General features: G+C 35.4%; 1 protein-coding gene across 5 annotated transcripts in view; it reads left to right on the top strand.

Annotated features, from left to right (window-relative positions):
* The window catches only part of DENND1B (DENN domain containing 1B), a 206,639-nt gene that overhangs the window by 150,446 nt on the left and 36,473 nt on the right, over window positions 1-19,720 (top strand). For all 5 annotated transcript variants that reach the window (XM_060178489.1, XM_060178493.1, XM_060178490.1 and 2 more), the window contains one exon: window positions 8,239-8,340. In XM_060178489.1, the coding sequence (XP_060034472.1) occupies window positions 8,239-8,340 (102 nt within the window). The remainder of the gene's footprint in view (window positions 1-8,238; window positions 8,341-19,720) is intronic.

The raw sequence follows: 19,720 nt of genomic DNA, 5'->3' as shown, positions 1-19,720 counted from the left end.
AATCTTACAGTATATTGAATGTGGCTAGATTTTCTTATTCAAGAGAAATAGATTTTTTTAAGAAATCTGATATATAAGATTGTTTTTTAGTCATTGTCTTTACAAATTGTCTTTGATCTTAATTTATTAAACATGTATTTAGTTTTATTCTATGTATACTTTTTGTACATGTATATATTGGATATATGTCAGAGAAAATGGATATTAAAAGTGTAGGAGTTGGGAGTCAGGCAGTAGCGCAGCGGGTTAAAAGCACGTGCAAAGCACAAGGGCCAGCATAAGGATCCGGGTTCGAGCCCCCAGTTCCCCACCTGCAGGGGTCGCTTCACAGGTGGTGAAGCAGGTCTGCAGGTGTCTATCTTTCTCTCCTCCTCTCTGTCTTCCCCTCCTCTCTCCATTTCTCTCTGTCCTATCCAAGAATGCCGACATCAATAACAACAATAAAACAAGGGCAACAAAAGGGAATAAATAAATATTTTTTAAAAGGTGTAGGAGTTACAGTTATTTCATGACTTTAGTTTTATAGCTAACATTTCAGTATGCTATAGTTACTAAAGTACAATTGGAAAAATCACAGATAGCTTTACACAGATGTTATGATTATTTTTACACATCTAAACAAATCATTATTTTCCTTACATTAGACAAAATTAAGTTTGTAGATGTGACCTGTGACCATCTGGGCCTTTTACTTCTGGAAGTCCAGGCCCTTTGGATAGCTGGCAATTTGTGTCTTTACTTCTCTTCCCCCCCACCCAACCGCCCAATATTGACCTCATTTCAGAGAATTCTGCCTGAGGCTGCAATGTTCTAAGCTTCGCAGGCATTCTAGCCTGTATTTGTAATTTCTTTTTCCTGGCAGTGCTTTTTATCTTTATCACATTTAGAGCCCATCAGGTGCCATCCTGGTACTTGGAACTGTACTTCCTGTCCTCTATTTCTGTTAATGGATTATGCTTATTTTCTTTAACACATTTCTTCTCCCTTTCAGGTATTATTATAGTTCTTTTATTTTTATTGATACTCATAATTAATTTCTATTAAAACAGCTCCCTACTGATAATCTTCTAAGTACCAGGCAGTGATAAGCTCTTCTGATAAATTCTTTTATTTAACCATTATAAGCCTTCAAAACATTACCCACTTCATTTTAAATTAATTAGTTAATTTATGCACTTATTTATTTATTGGATAGAGACAGAGAAATTGAGAGTGGAGGGCACATAGGGAGTGAGGAAGAGATAGCTGCAATACTGCTTCTCGACTTATGAAGCTTCTTCACACCCTTCTTTCTGCAGGTGGGTATTGGGGGTTTGAACCCAGGTCCTTATGCATGGTAACATCTCCACTCTACCAGGTATGCCACTGCCTGGCTCCACTCATTTCATTTTCAAAATTAGGAAAATAATATTCACAGAGTTTTAATAACAGCATCGAGTTTTCCCAGCTAGTAAACAGTAAAATCTGCCATTGAATCTACTTTGCCACAGTTTCACTCTTAACTGGTACGGCTTATTTCTGTCCTATCTGGCCTTCATTATTATATCAGTCACTTTTTAAGACTTTTAGAATATACTTACAGAAAAACTGTAAAAAGTAATACAAAACCTTAGGGACTTTTTTTTTTTAATGGAAGGAATAATATAGATGAGATAGCAGAGGAAATGGACTTGGTCTCCTCCCTCCTGCCTTGCCTTATGTTCTGCCAAATAAAGAACCTCTATGTCCAGATAAGGAACCTTTGGTTAAAAGTTACCTTAAAATGAGGTGACAGACTCTTTCTAGGATTTACATGCATAATTGCTAGTCACTATTCTATGACTTTCCTGGGGAAGCATTAGCAAGCAGTCCACCATTTTAACTGGACTGTGTAGAGAACATGAGCATGCCAGATACATGCAGGAATATCCCCGAAGACTATCTCCAGAGTATATGTTCAACATAATGATCTGTGTGCAGATTGAGTGCAAAAAAGGGGAGACACGTGCAGGCACTCTTTCTGTTTGGACAGTCCTCACTTGTGCCATGTGCAGTAAACCCTTAAAGACTGAATTCCCCTTGGCTAACTGCTGATGTCTCTTTTGTGTTCAGACATTAGTCCTAATAAGCCTTGGCTGACCTCTTATCAATTTCTGTTGCATGCATACCTGAGAGAGCATACAATAGGCATACATAGGCATCTCATTATGTGTAGTAAAATTAGGGAAATAATTATGTATTCTAAATTTTTCCATTTATGGTTATAGTTACCTGCAGTAAATGCCACTTAAATGGCTTCACCCTCTCTCCCTTTCAGTTCTCTACAGTAGGACTGGGAGGGCAGTTGGATATAGATCTTGGTAAGAGAAAGTTGTCCAGCATGATTCAAAATTCATTTTCATATGCAAATGCAACATAGATCTGCTAAAGTCATCCAAAGAGTAATTATTTTAGAAACCAAACACTTTGAATATCTGATTGGCAACTCTTAATATGATACTTTTCTAATAATACCTAATTTATACTCTCTAAAGGAGACTGGCATGATTGAAAAATAAATTATGCTTGTTCTTAATTGCAGAGAAATATATAAAACTCCTTAAGGTTGTTGGAAAGTGGTTTAACTAAAATAATAGATAATTTATATGTTGAGATTTTAGCCAGCTGCAAATTAACCACGATTCAAGAACTAAGAAAATGTGACATCAAATTACTATGCTGAACAGAAGAAAAGCCAGAGATAGGATCATAGATTCTAGAAATAAACTGGCTGTATTTGAATTCTCTTTCTGTAACTAACTTTGTTTTATGACTTTGGGAAAAGTAACTTTCAAGTGTTGTGGTTTGCTTGCAAGAGAGATGGGGAGAGAGGGAAACAGAGGGGGGGATTAAACAGATGTGTTCTTAAAGGATACAAATAAATTTTTAAGTAATCCAGTGCCCGACATATAGTCAGTATTCTATGCATTGTTTATTATGATTTAAAACGACATTTTAGAGTAAGTTTTGGAAAGGAGAATCCCTTTGACATGATTTTAAAGATGTATTCTCTAATCTTTTTAAAAAAAACTTTATTATAAATGTGAGAATACTTTTAGATGATTCATCAAACATCTAACAAACATCAGTTGTACTTCTGTGTGTCATTTGTGTCACAAACTATTAAATGTAAAACTTAAAGTTTTGACTAAAAACTAATGTTAAAGAAATGTTTGCCTGAGTTAAAAAATTGTTTAGTATAGCCTAAGGCATATATGTGATTATCCTGTCTAATCGTAATACTCAAATATATTCCTTTTATTTGGGTGCTTTCATATGTTTCAGTCACTCAAACTTTTTTGTGCTCGCACAAGCTTTGCTAATGGATAAAAAGTAAATTCTTTTTGAAATATCTATTGGTTAATAATCTGGATCTCTATTTGGAAAATCAAAAAATTATCCTTTAGACATTTATTTGATTATATTCTTTCCCAGCATTAACAGTGATTGAACTGAAGCATTTTTAAAAAATATTTTATTTATTTATTTTTTCTTTTTGTTGTCCTTGTTTTTATCATTGTTGTGGTTATTATTATTGTTGTTATTAATGTCATTGTTGCCGGATAGGACAGAGAGAAATGGAGAGAGGAGGGGGAGAGAAAGATAGACACCTGCAGACCTGCTTCACTGCCTGTGAAGTGACCCGCCTGCAGGTGGGGAGCCGGGGGCTCGAACCAGAATCCTTACGCTGGTCCTTGTGCTTCGCGCCACATGCACTTAACCCGCTGCGCTACCGCCCGACTCCCCTGAAGCATTTTTGAAAAAATAAATTTTGTTTTTATTTTATTTATTTATTCCCTTTTGTTGCCCTTGTTGTTTTATTGTTGTTATTGATGTCGTTGTTGTTAAGTAGGACAGAGAGAAATCAAGAGAGGAGGGGAAGACAGGGGGAGAGAAAGACAGAAACCTGAAGACCTGCTTCACTGCTTTTGAAGCGACTCCCCTGCAGGTGGGGAGCCAGGGCTGGAACTGGGATCCTTATGCTGGTCCCTGCGCTTTGTGCCACTTGCACTTAACCTGCTGTGCTATAGCCCGACTCCCAGACTGAAGCATTTTATCACAGAGATGACATTAATAATTGAAGTGGCTGTTCACTAGATCTTTGCCTTAAAGCTTCCATTTAACAAATTTGACCAAAAAACTGTCAACTTAATAGAGACTTAAAGGTCCAAATTGAAAAGTATCACTTATTCACTGCTCCCAGTATTGTGACTACCGAAATATTTCAGGCATCTACTTATCGCATCCACACTTGAGTATGGAGCCCGTGACTTTAGATATGATTGCTACCAAGAAATATTTGGGATGTGGTTGCTTTTATAGTTCTTTCGTTTTGCCATTTTTAAATTAATAGGAGATTTTTTAAATTTCTTAATATTAAAAATGTAAAAATTCTGCACAACTACCAGTGAATAGGTTGAACTCAGGAGTCTGATAAGAATAGTTCATCTTTTTATCATTGGTAATATATTCCATCAGAATATTTTTTCAATAACTTATGGAGAAAAAACATTTTTACTATATGTATAAAATGAATACATAAACATATTAACATTTTAAGTATTCAGACATGGCCAAAGTAGTAGAAAGAATCAATTTCTTAATATGCAGAATCAGAGGTACCAAGGGAAACCTTGATGGATATATATTTTTCAGTATCTAGTAACTTTAGGAATATTCCATATCATACATGCAAAAAGAAATACTTGCTGTTACAAAGAGAATATTTTGCTACAACTAGTGAATAAGCTTATGATTTGGACATGAGATTATTTTCAATAGTTTTCAGTTATAGAAAGGAAATTATTTGTATGATTGTGTGCTCAGAGTAGATTTGTAGCACGCTATATTAGCAATGTAAGATTTAGAAAAAAATTTTTTTTAATTTTATTGTGATCATTCTGTGAAATTCTGAATATAATCAAATATTGCCATAACTTGATTGATAGCAAAGTTTTTCAATCAGTGATTCAAAAAAATTTAAATACACTATTTTCTTACAGACATCTTGGGTAGTTTATGTATACACCTTATAAGACAGGAACATTAAATCTGAGTACATTAAGGAACTGAGTAACTATTACGTTGCTTCTGTAGATGTTTCCCAACTCTTATGGGAGACACTGTTTTCTTTAAGCATGAACTTTAAGTAAGACCCATCCTTAAAGAATAAGAGTTGAGGGAGTCGGGCTGTAGCGCAGCAGGTTAAGCGCAGGTGGCGCAAAGCACAAGGACCGGCATAAGGATCCCGGTTCGAACCCTGGCTCCCCACCTGCAGGGGAGTTGCTTCACAGGCGGTGAAGCAGGTCTGCAGGTATCTATCTTTCTCTCCTCCTCTCTGTCTTCCCCATCTCTCTCCATTTCTCTCTGTCCTATCCAACAATGACGACAACAGCAATAATAACTACAACAATAAAAAAAACAAGGGCAACAAAAGGGAATAAATAAATAAAATATTAAAAATAAAATTTTTAAAAATTAAAAAAAAAAAGAATAAGAGTTGAATATGCATTTCATGCATTTTCTCACTATGTGCAGTTTTCTCATAAAGAGAACAGTATAGAATTTTGGGAAAACCCATTCTTAAAAACTACCCATACATATCCTGTTCTTTAGTATCAATCGCATTTTCCTTATGGCCCCCGGGATTGTTATGTTGACTGTACATCACATTTATTTTGATTTGACTCCTTTCTGTTGCATCACCACTATCCTAGAAAACAAAAGATTCAGTTGCTCTACCATCACATTGGAATTTTCCTAATGAAGAGTTCTTTTCCATCTTTTCATGTTTCTACGAGATTATTCTGTCTCTCCACCAAGCCATATGTTTATTTACTTGCTTTTCTGGTAGTGAATAATCTAACTTTAAAATAGGCTTATGGATAAATATTTTTCTGTTGCATATGTATATTACTTAAGTAGGATAATCAGATTATATCCAATTCTTAACTCTATGTAGATGACTAACAGATACCTGCCAAAGGACAAATTTTTCCAAACAGGAGCTTTTAGTTTTGTGCTACATACCTTATACTCTCATCCATTTTTCCTTGCCTAGATGTAGTGTTTCCCTCCTTCCTACTTCCTCCAATGAAAAGAAGTGGTTGTTTATTACACAGGAAATTGACGCATTTTAGTTGGATACAGAACTTTAAAAAAAATAATATGTCAGTTGGAGCAAGGCTTAGCTCACCAACTGCTGTATTTACACATTTATAAAATATGTATTGAGCTCCCAGTATAACTAGATAAAATGCTGACATAGTTTTTTTTTTTTTAATAATTGACCTTTTAACAAGATTGCTTATTTGCTGTTTATCCCTTTTGTTAGAGTATAAGTTCTACAGTAGTGGCAAACACAGTATTTCTAATCATGTAAATGTTGTATGTGTATGTGCTTTGTTCTGTTTTTGAAATATATGATTAAAATGACAGCAATTAGTATAACAACGGGTAGTGACCGTTTTATTATGAATTATTAACTGGTAGCTGATGTTAAGTGAAAATTATTAGTCTATTTTGTTTTTTTGTGATTTGTTTGAATTTATTTTCTTTTTTCTATGGCAGTGCTATTCAAGAAGACACAGTGCTAAGGGAAAATCGTCTGTTATGTATAATAATGCTCTAGCAGTTGAGATGCGGCTAGTGCCCCTGGAGAACTGATTTCTTCATTTATGTATCTTAAATTGAATCTTAATAGCTATATGTAACTAATGACTACCGTGTTGAACTCTATATGTAATTCTTAACTTCCATCAAAAAGTGCTAATAGAATTACAGAGATTGTTGATCAGATATTTTATTCTTTTTTTTTAAATATACACCCTGCTTTTTTATTAAATCATCTTTATTTATTGGATAGAGACAGACAGAAATTGAGAATGAAGGGGGAGATAGAGAGGGAGACAAAGAGAGACACCTGCAGCCCTGCTTCACCACTAGCAAAGCTTTTCGAACCTGGCTCCTTGCGCACTGTAACATGTGCGCTCAACCAGGTGTGCCACCACCCAGCCTCCAGATATTTTATTCTTATAAGAACCAATTTTTAAGGTTTTTACTTAATAGGTATCTGTAGTCAAGTCAATAATATTTTCTCATAGATGAACAGGCTTGCTTTTTTTCATTTTTCTACAAAATAAAGATTGCTGCAAGAATCATTATATGAAGTGTACAGTACTACTCTCTCTTTTTTCTTTTGCCCATTTTGTCACTTATCTGCACATGTGTTGAATGGTCAAGCAGACCATTAGGGTTGGCAAGGGAAACAGTAGGTGGTTGGGCTCAATCCATGAGTGATGTTTTTCCCAGGTCATACTTGGGAATAAAGGTAACACGTGGAAATCTGCAATTAGAATACAAACCATTGCTGATTTGGAGAAGGAATGTCTAATGGAACATAGGCCAACACAAGACACTTGCAAAGATGAAATTGCTTAGTAAATAGGATAAGTTTTTTTAAAGCAGATATCAAGTGGAAATTACCCTAGCAAGTATCCAATTAGTATTACACTTTCATAAATAAAATATAAATCTAAAACATTTAATTAATTTAAGACATTCATGATCATAGGAACTAATATAGCTGAAAGAAATCAAGAGTTGTTTTAAAAGTTTATTTTTTACTAGAGAGATTGTGTGTGTGTGTGTGTGTGTGCATGCAAGTATGTAGTGTGTGTGGTATGCAATATCAGAGCTGGAAGCTTGGTCCTCACATGTACATGAAATGCCCCCTACCCATTGAGCCATCTACCTTGTCCAGGAACAGATTTTACAGTAAGACTTTATTCTGGGGTCTTGATGTCCTCACATGTCAGCAGCCATACTCTAATTCATTAATCCTTCTCCCCTACCCCCCAATAAAATAGAAAGAAAATTTAATCAGAAGAAACTCTAATTGTATTATTTTAGATATTTGTGAAATTTTTTATACTCGTCACTTAATTTAATGATGTTAAATGTTTCTTTTTTAGGAGATTTACTTTTACTCTTAAGGAAACTGAGTAATTTAAAAAGTCCAGTGCATCCTTAATTAGAAAGCGATAGTAGAAACTTGTCTGAACTTTAACTTTGTATAAAATGGGCCTTTGGATGATGACCTTTAGACTTTAGGTAGTTGGAAGGTGATTCTGTGTCTTATAGCACCTCGTCACTTTAGAGAGATTGGCTTTCTTTTATCACCCCTCAGTTGTCACCTTGAATTCCTTTATTTCTATCAAGGGTGAACCAGTCACATTCTGTGAGGAGAGTTTCATAAAACACCGTTCAAGTCTGATGAAACATTTCTTGGAAAATGCAGTTAACCTCCAACTTTTTAAGCAGGTAAGAGTGGGTCTTCACATCTCCCTCCTTAATGAAAATATAGAAATGTAATAATATATTTTATAATTTCTATCACAATAAAATTATAGATAAGTTCCAGGTAATAACATTTGTAGAGTATCATATTTTTTTCTTTCCTTGTAGCTTTATGATAATAACTCTGCTATTAAAAAGTTTTTTATGCTAATTGTTGTAGCTAGGACTTCTAAGACTGTATTCAAAAGTAAAGGTAATAATAGATATTCTCTCTTATACCTGATGGAAGAAAGTTTTAAGTTTCTTGCCATTGAGTATGACACTGACTATACAGCATCAACTAGTTTGAGGAACTTCCCATCTATCCCCATTCTTGAAGTGTTTTGAGCATAAAAGGGTATTGCATTGCGTTACAGGTTTTCTCTACACCTGTTGAAATAATCATGTGGTTTTTAAAGTTTCCTTTTGTTGATGTGGAGGATTACATCTATTGGTTTATATATATTGACACAACCTAGCATCTTTGGGATAAAACCTACTTGTTCTTGTACAGTCTTTCTAATGGATTGCTACATCTAGTTTATTACAATAGCGTTCAGCATCTTAGCATCTGTGTTTATCAGGGGTATCGGTCTGTAATTGTCTCCTTTTTTGTAGGTCTCTGCTTTTGGTATCAGAGTGATATTAGTTTCATAGAAGTGGAAGGGTATATTCCTATGTCCTTGACATTTTAGAAAAGCTGATAGCAGAATCTCATGTTTAAGAGGAATATGAGGAGCCAGGAGATGGCTCACCCAGGAGTTGCCTATATTGCGTGAGGCCCTGTATTGGAGCCCCAGAGCACTGTGGACCATAGGAAGTTCCAGGGATGGTGGAGTAATGCTTTGGTGGCTTCCCCTCTTTTTCTTGTCTATTTCTGTTTCTCTTTGTGTCTCTAAATTAGAAAATAGTAGTTGAGCCCCAGAGCTATTGAACATGTATAAATCTGAGTTCATCTCCTGGTAAGTGTAATATTTTACTCATACGTTGAATCCTTGAATCCCATGTAAAATGACCTTTACAGTGCAGTTTTGACAATGGGAAATAGCAGGAGCTCTTCTTGATAAATAAAAGTACTGTGGTTCCTCTTGCAAAGCTTTCTTTTCTTTTCTTTCTTTTTTGTCTCCAGGTTATTGCTGGGGGTCAGGGCCTGCACTAGGATTCCATTACTCCTGGAGGCTTCCCCCCCCCCCTTTCGTTGCCCTTGTTTTATCGTGGTTGTGGTTATTATTGTTGGTGTCATTGCTGTCTTTGTTATTGGATAGGACAGAGAGAAATCGAGAGGGGAGGGAAAGATGGGGAAGACACCTGCAGACCTGCTTCACCACTTGTGAGATGATCCCCTGCAGGCGGGGAGCCAGGAGGCTGGAGTCGGGGTCCTTAAGCCAGTCCTTGTGCTTCACCATGTGTGCTTAACCGGCTACGCTACCTCCTGACCACCCCCTATGAAGCTTTCTTTTTGACATGGTGTTTGCTTTTGGTGGCCAGGGCTTCAAACCTGGGTCGTCATCCATGGAACAGTGTGTGCTCTACTAGGTGAGCTATCTGCCAGGGCTTCAAACCTGGGTCGTCATCCATGGAACAGTGTGTGCGCTACTAGGTGAGCTATCTGCCAGGGCTTCAAACCTGGGTCGTCATCCATGGAACAGTGTGTGCGCTACTAGGTGAGCTATCTGCCAGGGCTTCAAACCTGGGTCGTCGTCCATGGTACAGTGTGTGCTCTACTAGGTGAGCTATCTGCCAGGGCTTCAAACCTGGGTCGTCATCCATGGAGCAGTGTGTGCGCTACTAGGTGAGCTATCTGCCAGCCCATACACAGACATTCTTTCTTCTTTTTTCTCTCTCTAATACATAGTTTACAGAAAGCCTATTTATGGGTCAGATAGAATGGGGTTTAAAACTTAATAGCTAGTTTATTCAATTTTTTCTTCTTTTAAGATAGAAATACCGCTACCTACCTCACAGAATTGAATTATTATATGTACACTTTCAGCACTGCACATGACACTTTATGAAAGTTCCGTAACTTTTAGTGTCTGCCTCAATATTTGGAGAAACCTACATGGATAAACTCTTAAAGGCAAAAAGGGCAAGCTAGAAGGGTTGCGGTCTTTTCTGTGTAGAAGGAGTGGCCCAAAGGGAGGATCCTTCTAAGGAAGGGAATATTTCTGGCAGCTTGCCTTATCATTATTATTTAACCTCACTTGTGTAAGATATTAATATTTAAATCATATAAGCATTTTTGTAAAGTATTTTTAATGTTTCTAGATTAGCCAGTGTTTTGAGGGTTGATTATTTAAGCTCTTTATGTCTCAGTGTCTATATCTGAGACATAAGTTAGTCTGAAAGGTCACAAATTGTAGATACCTTTTGACTCTAACATTCCGTGATATCGTGAAATAAACATGGCTAAGACAGATGATAGTAGCTTCCATTTGGATAAATTCCTCTCTAGATAATGGATTTGGAAAAGATCCCAGAAGCCCTTCTTAAATCCACAGCTCTGACGGTACCATCCTTCCTTAGCTAGGGCTTTACACAGATTTAAGCCACTAATTTTTAGGGCTCATATCTTTTATTCCCTGTTTCACGAACACAATAAAGGAAATTGTTTTCTTGTACCGATTGTCTGCTTTACAGGTCATTGAAACTAGAGTTTTTCCTAGCTCATTTTATTGTGCACTTTCCCTTTGCTAAGGACTATGTCTGAATTTCATGTATAGACCCAAGAATTGCAAATTTAAGTGATTGTCGTGAACTTAAGCCTTCTTTTACTGTTTTACTGTTGGGATATATTTTTTTCCATCCTCTGGACTTAAGCGCTGTAGGCTTACTGTTTCAGATATAGAAAGAGATATCACACCAAGACTTACTCCAGTGTGGTTTAGCTGGGGTTTAAACTCAGTCCCATATATGGCAAAGGTGGAACCCTCCCAGGTGTGCTGTGTCTCCTCACTTCAAGGAATATTTATAATGATGAAGGGATTAAAAATGTTAGATGCCTTTTTTCTTACCACCCAGATAATTCTGCTTGTTGTTTATAGTCTAACATCTGGAAAGAAAACAGCAGGAAAAATTCATTTAGAAAACCTTTCTTAGTGTTCCTTCAAAAGTCTGACCTACCTTTCATAAGATATATAAGTAAATGTCTCTTTCTTAAACTTCTCAGTCCAACTAAATACCCTAATGACAGCAGAGAACACTTTACAAAAGGAATGGGGATGTGGTGCTAAGACTCTACCAATTAACACAGCATTTCATGAAGACTTCAGTGTTTTCCCGTAGCTTTCTTACACAGTGAGCATGTTTTTTTGCACGTCGCACACATAGTTCTGCATTCAATATCAGCATGCCTTTTCATTGAATTTATTTTCAGTCATTGGGCAGAATAATGATTTATAAGGTAGTTATCACATGTGCACACTTTCTTATCTCCCTCTGATAGATATTTGCAAACCACACCTACCATCAACCGAGGTCTACCTTTCCTATCATGTAGTGGGGCCCCCAGCGCCTCCTCAGCCCTCTTTTAGTCCTTTCCCCATAAGTTCTCAGAGGGCTCTAAACTCCAAGTCCATCAGGATCTGGAGAGAGAAGGAGGGGAGGGGAAGGAAGGAAGGAAGGGCACTCAGAGAAATAGTCGTTGTGACTCAGGAAGAGAAGACAGGACCATAGGGAAAAAAAAAGGGGAGGGTAAATAGGAATTAATATAGTTACAGAATTAATAGTCAGCCCATATTTGTGATCTTGAGAGAACTTTTGCAGTTTCCAATGGAGGTAATGGGGACACAGAACCCTGGTGATAGGAAGGGTGTGGAATTTGTGCCCCTGTTATCTTCTAATTTTGTAAATCAATATTGAATCACTAATAAATTTTTACTTAGGCCCTTGGTTATGCTGCAATATACCACAGCTATCCTATGCTTTTCCTTTCTTTGTTTCTTAGGTTTCATGTGTAACTAAGGTCACTCACTATTCATCATTCTCCTCTGGTTTATCTCATTTAACGTGACTTCTTCAAGTTCCATCCAAAATGTAGCAAAAGAAAAGGTTGCATCGTTTCTTACAGTTGAGTAGTATTCTATATAAAGTAAAAATAGTTTAAATAAATTGCTTCATTATTTTTCTCCTTTCATCTTCAAGTAAAGTTTCCAGTTAAATACTCTTTATTTGGCCTTAGGTGTTGAATTCCTATTGACACTCTGATGTATCACTAGTGGCATGTCCACCCCACCATAAACAGTATTAAGTCAGTATTCCGGCATACTTGGATTTGTATCCTGGGTGTATTACATTAAAGATATCACACAATGGGAGATACTAGGAAGCTCTCTGGGCTTTGCATCCTCATCCAATTTCTTGTAGAAATACAATATCCAAATACTTGGTAAGTCTTATAAGTATACCTTTCACAAAGTAAGGTTTTGCATATGTAGTGTCATACCTCTAGTAGTAATATTCTTCCTGTCATTCTTCCATGATCTGTTTAAAATGTCAGTCATTATGCTACCTACCCTACCTCTTCTGTATAACTCTAGACACTACATATGCAAAACCTTACTTTGCAAAAGGTTGTGGGAATTGTCTGTTGTCTTTAAAAAAATTTAGGGGATTTATTAGGATAAACAAGTTAAGAAATAGTCACCAAGAGAAGGGTGCATAATATAAAGGAACCATCTTTCCTAAAGCTGAGACAAGTTAGAAACATAAAGACATGAAAATCAGTTTCAGAAAACTAAGCAAATAGATAGGAATGGCTATCATCGTGGCATTTGGGAAAGTATTAGAAAAAAGAATAGAAGGATGGAAGCCACAAGGTGAAGGATTTTGTATGCCTAGTTATATTTCATCCTAAATGTAATGAGAAAGATTTAAGTTTTGCTTTATCAGAAGAAAATGTTTTTCTCAGGGCAAAAGGACAGAAACAGGAGCTAAGGAATACTCTTATTTTTTTTTTTTATTACTCATAAAAGTACTTGTCCAACATAAGTTATTGACACAAATCAGAGGACATAAAACAAAGACCTCTAAGTAGCATATGGAAAGCAAAATCAATATAGTAAACAACTAGAAAGAGGATTAAAAAAAACGGTTGGTAATAATGATATCAAAAAAGATGACTTCAAATATTCTGGTTTGGGAAACAGGGTAGCACTACATTCCTTCCCACCCACCCCCAAAAGGAGTGGTTTCAGTGTGTTTTTATTTACAGATGCATCTGTGTAGACTGGCAAAGCATGTCTATATATGTGGTCTTGCATGTGTGTATATAACAAAGATGCATACTATGTACACACACATTTACGTGAACCTTAGTTAAAGATACATTTGGAACTCATCACAGAAACAGTATGAGTTAGAAGAGATCTGAGGATAACCTGGATTCTGACAAATACTCACTAGAAGCATGAGGACGAGTGACAGTAACTGAGTCAATCAGGAAAAGCAATTGTTGAATGTTGATGTTTGATCTGGGTACTGTTTGAATGTTTTATCTAATCTAGCTTAACTTTCACAATAACAGTATCATTAAATGTTTTACTACTTCCACTTTTCAGGTTATAAACTTGAATTACAGGGTGGTGAAATAACATACTGGAGCTTACATAGCAGCTAGTATGTGAACAAGTCGGGATTTGGACCCTGGGAACCGTTAACGATTTACTGTTCTTCCAGGATTAAATGAATGAACGCATGTGCTTGTTTCCTTCCTATTTCCTCTGCTTTGAATTTGCTCTCTCCATTTTACACTATTTGATGCAATCTGTCTTTAATATTCAATTCAGTTCTTCATTCTCCAGGCAGCCACCTAAACTTTTATAAGTCCCTTTCCGCAAGACATTTTTTGATTCATGACATACACTGTTGTTTTCTTTGGCTCCTTAAGTTGTGAACTTCGTAACAGCAAGGTTCATCTTTAACTGTTTAGGATGTTAATATATAGTAGGCATGTGATATTTTAGATAAATAAGATCTGTGAGTGACTTCCTATTATAAGGAATAGGCATGAAAGTATTTTTCGTAGTTTTGATAAGTGTTTTTCTTTAATGTAGTATAATGCAATTTATAGGTGATTCAGATTGTATGAACCAAGTGTTACTGTTCTCTAAATTGAGTAGTGTGAATAACTTTAAACCTGACATCACATAATTGTATAGAAGTAGAAATTCTGGGAGTCGGGCAGTAGCACAGTGGCTTAAGCGCACATGGTGCAAAGTGCAAGAACCAGCATAAGGATCCCGGTGTGAGCCCTGGGCTCCCCACCTTCAGGGGAGTTGCTTCACAAGCGGTGAAGCAGGTCTGCAGGTGTGTTACCTTTCTCTGGCCCTCTTTGTCTTCCCCTCCTCTCTCCATTTCTCTCTGTCCTGTCCAACAATGATGACATCAATAACAAGAAAACAACAAAAGCAACAAAAGGGAATAAATAAATAAAATAAATATTTTCTTAAAAATTAAAAAATTTTAAAAAGTAGAAATTCTGCAAAGTTCATACACTCAATATTTTGTGCTATGACTACTTTCTTTGACTTAGTAAGATATTGTATAAGAGGAGTAGGTCAAAAGTTAGCAAGATTTTGGAAGATTTTAAAAGCTTTTAACATAAATAATAATTTATCACAATTTTTCTATTAATCTTTTAAAAGAACATGATGGTTATTTATGGTATGTAATCTATAGCTAAGATCAACACGTGCATTACTAGTACTAAAGATTCAGCAGTTTGGGAGTATTAGGAAACATTTGATCTATGAACAAAGAGGAGATGGAAATTACATCAAGCACACATTTTATAAAATAGAAGAATGAGAATTAAGATGTGACACAGAGATAGGGAGAATTACTAGCACAAGGGAAGAACATATAAGGGGAGATTGCTTATGAGAATGATTAATGATATTTTCCCTATCATCTTTTACCAATTTTCTGGTTTCATAAACGGTGCTTGTAACTGTGGTTCTTAAGCCACCTTCATCAGAGTTTAAGGCATGTTTTTTAATTACCTGACACAAAGTCCCATACTTTATTAATAGCATAAAAACACGCACACTAAAATTTTAGAAACACTCATCTAAGTATTCTTTAGCTAGTCTCATTAAACAGTAGAACACCTTGCTTACACAGCAGACAGTGCTACACAGTATTCGTCCTTTATTCCTAGTGGGAAGGGGAAGCACACTAATATCATGTAGAATGTTCTGAGATGGTAAGTTATTTGAAAGAACAACAACAGCAAAGGGGGTCTACGAGGGATCTGAGCTGAAATGGAGCTTAAAATAATACTGTCAGCGTAGATTTCATGCAGTGTGACCTTTGAGCAGTAACTTCAGAGTAGTCAAAGGCAGATGAGAGAAAGAAAAGTTAGAAGGCTTTTACTATAATCTAGGTGAGATAGAGTGGTACTTTGGAACTGGTCAGATTGTTGTTTATTTTAAATATAGTCAGTGGATGTTCTGAAAGATTTGACAGGAGGCATGATAGAAAGTGGAGTCAGATGATTTGATAATTTCTTATCTGAGAAACTGGTATATATAAGACAGTTATCATTGAAATGAAGGAGGGTGTAGAAAGAAAGATTTTGGGACGAAGAGCAAGAGTTCCGTTTGGGATATATAAAATTCAAGATATCCAAGTAGGATCTTAATCAACAAATAGATAAAGGATAGAAGGGGATAAAAATGAACTAGAGAGGTAAATCTGGGGGGTCATCACCATATAGATAATATATAAAGCCATCAGACTGGAGACCAAATAAGACTAATAAAGGAATAATTTAAATAATAATGGAAGTGACAAGCCACCCAGGGATGGCCAAGTAATTAAGGAAGAGTAACAAAAACAAGGAGACCAAGAAGGAGTGAGTGACCAGAGGGCCTGTAGAGAAATCAGAACAATAAGCCGTCTTTGCAGCCAAGTAGAAAAATACCAAATAGAGATGAACCAACACTGTCAAACACTCATGACAACTTAGGGTCAAAAAGGTTTAACCACTGAAACAAGGTCATCAGTTGAGAGGGGGTGGGGAAGATAGTTGGACCTTTAAATATAAAAAGTCATAAGTTAGATGAGATAGTGAGTAGACTAGGAAAAAGTAAAAGTTATATGAGATTATTCAGAGTACATCTGAGATTGTGGACTATGAATGTTAAGTAAGAACAGCCATCTTGATTGATTTTTCTCCAAAAAATTTGGTCCAGGGTTTGCTCCTCCTTTAGTGCATTATTAATGTTGGCAGTTCCTTCTGTCTGGAATCCTCATATCCATAAAGTTTGTGGCTTACTTCTTCATTGCTCTCAAGTCTGGCTGGAATGTTGTCTTCATCCTGAGATCTATCCTGACCACACTGTTTAAAATTGAAAGCTCCTTGTCCCACGTACTCCAGTCTCCCTTAACAATTTCATTTATTCTCCAACACTCATCACCTCCTAACATACTACACAATTTATTGCATTTCGTATTTCTTATTATTAGTTTCCCTCCCCCACCAGATGCTTAAACATCATCACATGGGCTTGAATTTGTCCCTCTCATTCATTTCTATAGTTTTGTAGTTGAGGAATCTAGAAAAATGCCTAGCATATAGTAAACTTTCAGTTAAATTTTAATTGAAAGAATGAATTCTTTAGTCTGGTGACCGTGGAACACAAATACTCAACTCATTAGAAAGTTAGTAAATATCTGGTTGGTTGATCTGTTCATTTAGTCCCATTATTAAAATTTTAAGTTACTAGTTCTAATACATTTTGCTGAATAGAATTTTTACAGTCTTCAGAGGAGATTCTTGTTCACTGTCTCATGGTAATCTAAAATAATCTGTTTAATCTGAGAAATGCTTAAACATATCTTTCATTTCTTTACATATTCTTGGTCTAAATTCTAAACCTATCTACCAAAGCTGCACTTTTATTAGCGCGCGCACACACACACACACACACACACACACACACACACACACACTCTCTTAGCGAATGCCTTGAATATAACAACTGTCTTTTGATTTAATTTATTTTAACACTTAAGTGTGTTTTAACTTACCAGACAAGGTTTACTGAGCAACTAAGAAGACATATTTATTTATTAGCTTAAATATATTTTTAAAATTTTATTCATGATTTAATAATAGCTTATAGATTATAAGACCATAGAAGTATAGGTCCACACTACACCCACTACCAAAGTCTACCCTCTACCCCCACCGCTCACCCTTGATAGTCAAAGGTGTCACAAAGTCATGGAGATAGCTTGGCTATTTTTCTAAAGAAGAAATACTTTTTTTTTTTTGCTTACAGAATTATACAGAAAGAAACAATAACAGAGTCAAAGATATTAATATATTTAAAAAGCAATTCTACTATATTTAGATGACCAGAACTTCAGTTCCCTTAAAACTAATTTTTTTCCTCTAACTCTTAAGACTTTCATTTTATTATCTTTATGCCCTGAGAAGGATTCTATTATAATATGAGATAAATTTTAAGGCATGGCAGTTTTTTCCTCTAGACGGCCAAGAGATTTGGGTATGTAGATTTATTTTTGTGCTGCTTCAGTGCTCTTGCTGTTTTGCTTCAGTAACAAGGTGGTCTTGTTAGCACTAAAAGCAGAGTTCCATCTTGGTGAGGAATTCCACTGTGGCCTCCTTCTACCAGACCATTTTTTTAAGGTGAGCTTTTTATTTGTTTGTTTGTTTGTCTGTTAATTAACTATTTCTTTAAAAAATGGTAGAAGGCTCTTGACATTTAATTGGCATTATTAAAGTCTTGACAAATTAATTTCAATGTAATATTCATACAATGTTTGTAGACCACTGATTAACAGTACAGCTAGATTTGGATTTTTATATAAAATGCCAGAAATACACTGACTAGTGAAGAACTAAAGAACTGTGATAGGCATGCAGTTTATCTATTAGAACATAGTAGATAGATTTCTACCAACTAGTAGGCTAAATAGTCATTTACTCTGTGAATTTGATCAGGATATGTTCTCACATTTGTTTATAAAGAGGTCTAAAATGTGCCAACAACAATACTGTAAACCATTAAGCCCACAGTGAAATGAGTTAAAAAAAAGACAACCATTTTATATTTCATTATGTTTTAAAAAGTGAGATAGTGAATATTCGTTTTCATTTAACTATGCTTACCAAAGTACCTTTAAGACAACAGATAATTCCTGTAAATTGATTCAGTTTCCTATAAGCGGATTATTTGAAGATAAAATCTCTTTGAGAAGCCTCAGTGATGTGGATATCAAAGAGTATGAGGAAGCAGTTTTGCTGTTTAAAACACTTTATTCTCTAACCTATCACACCACTTTAAGATCATGTCATAAGGGTTAATAAAATCCAGCTCTTGTAATTTGTGATGACTTAGAGGAAGTAATGTTACTGGTCTTGAGAATTATATTTGTTCTTATTTAATCAAATGTATCTTTATAAGGAAATTGTAGATTCCATACTATGAAATTATCTTTTTTTAGAATTCCAATTATATTGTTTATTTTTTGATGTGAGTATTGAGCATGTTAATTTCAGGCTTTGATCTTTTACTTTTTAATAAAAAGCACATTGTTAAGACATACACAAAGCATCACCTGAAAGCAAACTAAATTCCTTTAAAGGTTTGCTTACAACCATATCTTATGTTATATCTGTGAGAATTTCCTTTTTCCTAATAGTATTAATTTTTTATTTCAAGGACAAACATTAGTCTTCGAGTTACCTAAAGATGTGTGTATGTTTCATTATGAGTGACTGTGAAGCAACAGGTTACACATTACAGTCATGATTTTCTAAACAAAGATAACTTTTTAGTCAAAATTATTTCCTTGCAACAGTAGCTAAAATGCTCTTATCTTTTTTTTTTTTAACTTACTGTGAAATATTCCAGAGTTATTAGACTGGTAACAACGAATCAACTCCACTGAGGGAACCAAAAACTGTTTACTGAACCAAAAAAAGGAGCTCAGAGGACAGTTGCCTTCAACATTACTCTCTTACTTATTCATCTTTTCAGTTTATTCTTCACTATCTTTATTTTTAGGTGTGTGTATAGTAGATATGTGTACAGACTTCACCTTTATTTTAAGCACGAGGATTCTCATAAAGTGTGTATGTTTGTAAGTGTCTGATTATCAGTGACAGGATTGTTTGCACAGTCAGTGATAACACATGGATGGCATTCTACCTAGTGATTAATTTCTATTGGCTCAGATCATTTATTTAAGTAAAACAAAGTAGTTACTCATACTCAGAAATGCATAATCAGTAAATAGTTTGAGGATTTATCTCTCTTTAGACTTAACTGCTCCACTCAAACTAAAATGGATGGATTATTTCCAGTAAACACAAAAATGAAAACCTTTTTGA

This window comes from Erinaceus europaeus, chromosome 19 (assembly GCF_950295315.1).
Source record: "Erinaceus europaeus chromosome 19, mEriEur2.1, whole genome shotgun sequence".
Classification (NCBI taxonomy): Eukaryota; Metazoa; Chordata; class Mammalia; order Eulipotyphla; family Erinaceidae; genus Erinaceus; species Erinaceus europaeus.
Note: the sequence above shows the minus strand (reverse complement) of the source record. Positions and strands in the feature narration are given on the sequence as shown.